The following is a 6,471-nucleotide window of genomic DNA, read 5'->3' as shown; positions in this document are numbered from 1 at the left end:
GCGGCTGCGGAGCGTGGCCGCCGGCAGCAGCAGCAGCAGCGCGCGTCGGAGCGACAGCGGAGCGCAGCCGGCCCCGTGAGGCGCTGCCCGGCCGGTGGCGGCAGCGGCGGCGGCAGCAGCCACAGCAACAGGGCGGCTGAAAACCCGGCGGCGGCGGCGTTCCTCCCCGCAACCTCCCCTCGCCGCGCCGCGCCGCGCCTCGCGGCCCTCAGTCCTCCTGCGCTCGGCCTCCCCGGTGCCACCCGCCTCCGCGGCGCGCCGAGCCGAGCAGCTGAGCCCGGGGGCGGGCGGAGGGGCGCGTGCCGCCGGCGTGGGGGAGGGGCGGGCCGGCGCGCGCCGCGCCCAGGACTCGCGGGGCCCGGGGGGCGCGTGCCGCGGCGCGAGGCGGGCGAGGCGAGGCGCGGGGCGGTGCGGCGGGGCCCCTCCCCCTGCAGCCTGGCGCGCGCCGGCCGGGCCGCACCGCTGCGGGCTCCGCGCGCGCGGGCCATGTCCGCCTTCTGCCGGGGCTTGGCCGGCCGCGCTTCAGCACCCGCAGAGCCGGACAGCGCCTGCTGCATGGAGCTGCCCGCCGCGGCCACGGACGCCGTCGGGAGCCCCGTCGCCGCCGCCCAGGTCTCCTTCCCCGGGGGCCCCGGGGAGCTGGAACTGGCGTTAGAGGAGGAGCTGGCGCTGCTGGCGGCCGGGGAACGGCCGTCCGACCCCGGAGAGCAGCCTGCGGCCGAGCCCGGGCCTCTGGCCGAGGAGGCCGGACTGCTGCCCCTGCCCGCCCAGGACCCCGAGCTGCTGTCGGTGATCCGGCAGAAGGAGAAGGACCTGGTGCTGGCGGCCCGGCTGGGCAAGGCGCTGCTCGAGAAGAACCAGGACATGAGCCGGCAGTACGAACAGATGCACAAGGAGCTGACCGACAAACTGGAGGTGAGTTCGTCCCCGCCGGGGTGGGTGGGAAGCGGGGAGCCCCGGCACCTGCCAGGCCCTGGGCAGCTTCCGGAGCCACTCACCCGCTCCACCCCTCCCTTGCTCACCTGGAAGCGTGGGGGGCGGATGGAGGGTTTCGGATTATCAGACCAGGGCATCCAGTGAATACACCCGCTTTGCCACCCTGTTCACGGCAAATGGGTGCATGCCCGCTGTGGGCCAGTCCACAAACGGACCGTGCACAGCATCTACCATAGAGCTGACAGCACGACTAACTCATACAGCACTGGGGTGCTGTCTGCACACTGAGAAGTGAGAAAGGGTAAGCATTTAAAATATGCTTCAGGTTTTCAGAGAAGTAGTTAATCTCTAATCAGGGTGTTAGCCTAAAGCTTCCCAGCTTGGGCATTCAGGCCTCCAGGTGCCCTTGTCTTCACTTCCCGGCGGCTCAGAGTTGTGGGAACAAGTGCTCCTAAAGGAGCTTTTTATAGCCTTCAAATACTCGGGGATTAGGGAACGTGGTTCCATTGCAGCCAGGCAGGCCTGGGCTCGGCACGTGACCGCTGGTGGTGGATTTAATGTGGACCTCAGTATTTATGTGTATTTAAACGGCACTTTCCTGTGTTCTGGGTCTCACACGTGCAACTGGATGGCCAAATAGGAGAACCATATCGTTTCAACTATTATACATACCCCTCAAAGGAGCTAGAAGATTTCTGCCGTTTCTTGCCCTTAACTAGAAAAGGGTCTTAGCCAGAAAGTGGCATGGAGCACCACCAGCATTTCTAAAAATTAGGGAGATTTAAAAAGGGGAGGCGTCTGTGGCAGTGGAGACAAGCTTACCTTTTCTCGGCCTGTGCATTTACTATTGTTACCCACTTTGGTTGCAGCCAGTTTTTTGTTTTTTGTTTTTATTGGTTACAGGAGAATAGTACAGTCCTGAATAAGGTCTGAAATGGACCCTAGTCTGGTTCTATATCACGTGCTACTGGTCGAACGGTCAGAATGTAGGCTCCAAAACTTTTCTAGAATACGATCTAAGTGTGTCTGTAGTCCAGCAACATACCGAAAGTAAATCAGGGAGAGAAAAGGGAAACCAACGAGTGCCCTGTAGTTCAGTTGGCCTGTTAACTAGGTCTGCCAGTCGATGAACTCCCGAGATACCTTTCTGAAAAGCGGTTTGTGAAACCTATAGGTAGACTGCCAAAAAGCAGCCCAATGAATTGAATTGTTTCATTTTCACTTGAAGTAGAGGTCTCCAAATAAAAGGGTGTCTTTTTTTAAAAAAGAGATTTGATTACACGGCTCTATATAGAAGTACTACTGCAGAGATTTATCCTTGATTTGAAATTCCTTCAGTGAGGGACTTGATTGAAGAGACAGCCGACTTGAAAGGACCATCATATCAGTCGGCTTGATGAGTGGTAGATTTCAGCGTAATCCTGAGAGTGCAGTTACACACATCCTGGGTTCCGTGTGGAGCCTTTAGACATTTCTTCAACAAAGGAAAAAGGATTTCAAAATTCAGTTCCCAGAAAGGTTCTGTTGTAAGTGAATAAATTACCTTTGACTATAAGATAGTTTAAAGCGCTTAAACTAGTTTTTAAAATCTTCACTGCTCTGCAGGCCAGCACTATGAACGCTAGTTAAATTTCTGGAGGTTGGTTGCCCAACAGTGTGAATGTACTTAGCACTACTGAACTGTACACTTAAAAATTAAGACGGGAAATTTTATGTTATGTATACTGTGGCCCCCCCTTATCTGAGGAGATGTCCCAAGACCCCCAGCAGATGCCGGAAACCACAGATAGTACCGAACCTCATATGTACTGTGGTTTTTCCTATACATATATACCTATGATAAAGTTTAATTTATAAATTAGACACAGTAAGAGATTAACAATAATAATAAAATAGAACAATTAAGCCGAGAACTTTTACCTTTTCACTTACAGTAAATACTTCACAGCTTCCCCGGTGGCTCCAAATTGCCAGCATTACTACTCTTGTGTTTTACAGCCATTGTTAAGTAAAATAAGGGTTACCTGAACACAAGCACTGCAATACCAGGTTAGTCGATCTGATAACCCCGAGGGCTACTAACTGACTCACTGGCGGGAGTGTCTACAGCTGGACAAAGGGATGATTCACTTGCCAGGCAGGATAGAGTAGGAGGATGCGAGATTTATCACGCTTCTCAGATGGGCGCAAAATTGAAAACTTATGAATTGTTTATTTCTGGAATTTTCCATTTAATATTTTTGGACCAAGCTTGACTGTGGGTAGTTGAAACTGTGGAAAGCGAAACTACAGATAAGGGGGGGAATGCTGTACTTTACCACAATTTTAAAAAATAATGTTTTTTTTTAAGTTTATTTTTAAAAAGCCAAATATCGAGCATTATTAAAACTGTGTGATGAAGAGTTCAGTTATACTATTTCTTCTAGATAGGTTTGAAAATTTTCTTTAAAATTTTTAGTTTTGCTCTGGCCAGGGGACTTGGTTGGTTGAAGTGTTGTCTGGTACACCAGAAAGTTGTGGGTTCCATTCCGGGTCAGGGCACATACTTAGGCTGTGGGTTCGATTCCCCCGTGAGAGCACATACAGGAGGCAACCGGTAAATGTTTCTCTCTCTCTCCCCCTCCCCCTTCCTCTCTCTAAAATCAAATTTTTTAATCTACAATTCATGGTAAATAAAAGGAAACAGGCCCAGAGAGACTGTAGACCCCAAGAAGGCAGGCACTATATCAGTTGTTGTTTTATTCTCACCCAAGCATATGTTTCACTGATTTGAGGGAAGGAGAGAAACATTGATGTGGGAGAGAAACATGGATTGGTTGCCTCCCCTACAGGCCCAAATCCACAACCCAGGTATGTGCCTTGACTGGAAATCAAGCCCTCAACTTTTTTGGTGTAGAGGGTGACACTCCAATCAACTCAGCCACCCAGCTGGGGTTCTAGTACTATTTTTTTAAGAGGGCAAAACAAGTAAGATGAAATGATTACATAATGGGACTCAGTAGTAAATTTAGGGAAGCAAACCTAGAAGGTCTTTATTTGCATTCAGTGCTAGGTCCACTTTAAAAAAAGGTCTTTTTTCTTTGTATTTTTTAAGAATCATATCCTGGACTTAGGAGAATGGTGTTGCTTTTTCAGTTCTTTGCAGAAATCCATTTCTGTGACAAAAATTTTGGGTAGGCTAATGGTACTAGATTTGTTTTTTCAGAGTTTTAAATAAACTTTTTTTTTTTAGAATGATTTTAGATTTTCAGAAAAATGTGGAAAGATGGTGCAGAGAGTTTCCATATGCCTTGCACCCAGTTTCCTCTATTACTAACATCTTACATTAGTATGGTACACACTATAATTAAGAAACCAATACTACCTTGTCAGTGTGGCTCAGGGGTTGAGCCTCAACCCAGGAACCAAGAGGTCTCTAGTTCGATTCCCTGTCATGGCACATTCCATGGTTGCAGGCTTGATCCCCCAGTGTGGGGAGTGCAGGGGGTAGCCAATCAGTGATTCTCTCTCATCACTGATCTTTCTATCTCTCTCTCCCTCTTCCTTCCTCTCTGAAATCAATAAAAATACATTATTTTTTTTAAAAAAAATAAGCCAATTCTGATATGTTATGATTAACTAAAGTCCTGAGTTTATTCCGATTTCCTTAGCCTTTACCTAATGTATTTCTCTGTTCCAGAATTCCATTCAGGATACCACATTACATTTAGTTTTCATATCTTAGTCTCATCTTTGCTGCAACAGTTTCTTAGACTTTCCTTCTTGTTGTTGTTTTTTTAATTGATGTTTATTCATTGATTTATTTATTTATTTATTTATTTATTTTAGAGCTAGAGGAAAGGGCGGGGGAGAGAGAGAGATAGAGAGGGAGAGAGAGAGAGAAACATAGATTTGTTGTTCCACTTATTTATGCATTTATTGGTTGATTCTAGTATGTGCCCTGACTGGGCATCAAACCTGTAACTAACTGAGCTACGTGGCTAGGATGAATTTCTTTGTTTTGATGACCTTGACCCTTTTGATATTAACTTTTTCCTCTGTGGAGGTATAATTGACCTATAACATCATGTTGTTTCAGGTGTAGATATTAACTTTTAAGATACCATATAGTCCTGCCGAAACGGGTTTGGCTCAGTGGATAGAGCGTCGGCCTACGGACTGAAAGGTCCCAGGTTCGATTCCGGTCAAGGGCATGTACCTGGGTTGCAGGCATATCCCCAGTAGGAGATGTGCAGGAGGCAGCTGATCGATGTTTCTCTCTCATCGATGTTTCTAACTCTCTATCTCTCTTCCTTCCTCTCTGTAAAAAATCAATAAAATATATTTAAAATAAAAAAAAGATACCATATAGTCCCAAGAAACAAGGAATAGCATGGGCAGAGCCTCCGGACCTCCACACTTGCTGACAATTCTGCCTAGAGCAGCGGTTGCCAGGTGGTCCGTGAGGTCTGAAAGGTTGGCGACCACTGGTTTAAGGAAACCTTTGGAGCAGCGGTTGCCCACCAGTGGTCCGCAGATCACTGGTGGTCTGTGAGGTCCGAAAGGTTGGTGACCACTGGCCTAGAGTTTACTGGTTAATTCAGCACTTAATTGAAATATAATTCTAGGAGAAACCCTTCTTTTTTCAGAGTAGATAAAAAGCTACATTTTGTATGTTTATAAATAGGAAGGTCTTAATTCCTCTCCCCCCCACCCCCACCCCCAAGTGTTGAGAAACCTGCATTAGGAACTTTGTCTCATGTCCAAAGAAATGCAAGGACAGATTGATCAGACCACCTGTCCTCGGCCCCGCCCCTCAAGCGGATTGGCTTGTTGTAGTTGCTTGGTCGGGCTGTTCGCTAACAGCTGTTTGCTGCATATTTTTAAGTCTCTCTGTTCTTTTAGAACACAAGCCTGATTTATCTGGCCTCTCAGTAACACTGTGAGTACTGAGTTCTTGCTGTTGCCGTCTGCTCAATAGTTTTCATTTTGGAAAAACTCGATAAAACCAAGAATTACCATTTTAAGATTGTAATTATCCCTTGCTTCTGCATTTCATCTCCCTGAAGTGTCTACAGTGAGTAAAACATTTCCTTTTGGAAGTTTAGCAATATGAGGGAAGCATCGCTAGAGCATGACATTCTCATGCTGACGAGCAGAAGCCCTCCCTGGTCATTCCTTTCCCCACATGCTCCAAACAGAGGCTGTATAAAGTACAACCAAAAAGTGACTTTTTCAACAAATATACTAGCGTGGCTATAATCAAATGAGTGGTTCCCTTAAGGTGATCAACTTGAGCTGTACATTTATTTCAATATTTATTAACAAACTGCCTTTGCTAATGTGCTCGGAACGTTAGTTTTGGATCACTGCTTTTATCTTTTGGCACATTGTTTGGACTGTTCTGTAATGGTAAATTTTCATCTTTTGGAGGTAAATTCGACTTTCAGAAACACTCACACCTCACCCAGAGCAAAGTAAGGAAGGAATAGATGTCAGGGTGACATGACATCACCTCTTTTAGACACATCTCAGATGTGAAGTAATGGGACTGAT

The 6,471-nt window shown here is 47.4% G+C and overlaps 1 protein-coding gene across 3 annotated transcripts in view; it reads left to right on the top strand.

Annotated features, from left to right (window-relative positions):
* Positions 1-486: 486 nt before the first annotated feature.
* Positions 487-6,471, top strand: part of BICDL1 (BICD family like cargo adaptor 1) — a gene marked incomplete at its 5' end in the record, with an annotated part of 82,905 nt that continues 76,920 nt past the window's right edge. For all 3 annotated transcript variants that reach the window (XR_013997211.1, XM_081113353.1, XM_081113352.1), the window contains one exon: positions 487-915. Coding sequence is in view for 2 of the 3 variants with exons in the window: in XM_081113353.1 (XP_080969479.1) it covers positions 487-915 (429 nt within the window). The remainder of the gene's footprint in view (positions 916-6,471) is intronic.

This window comes from Myotis nattereri, assembly GCF_964212035.1.
Source record: "Myotis nattereri genome assembly, chromosome: 19".
Classification (NCBI taxonomy): Eukaryota; Metazoa; Chordata; class Mammalia; order Chiroptera; family Vespertilionidae; genus Myotis; species Myotis nattereri.
Note: the sequence above shows the minus strand (reverse complement) of the source record. Positions and strands in the feature narration are given on the sequence as shown.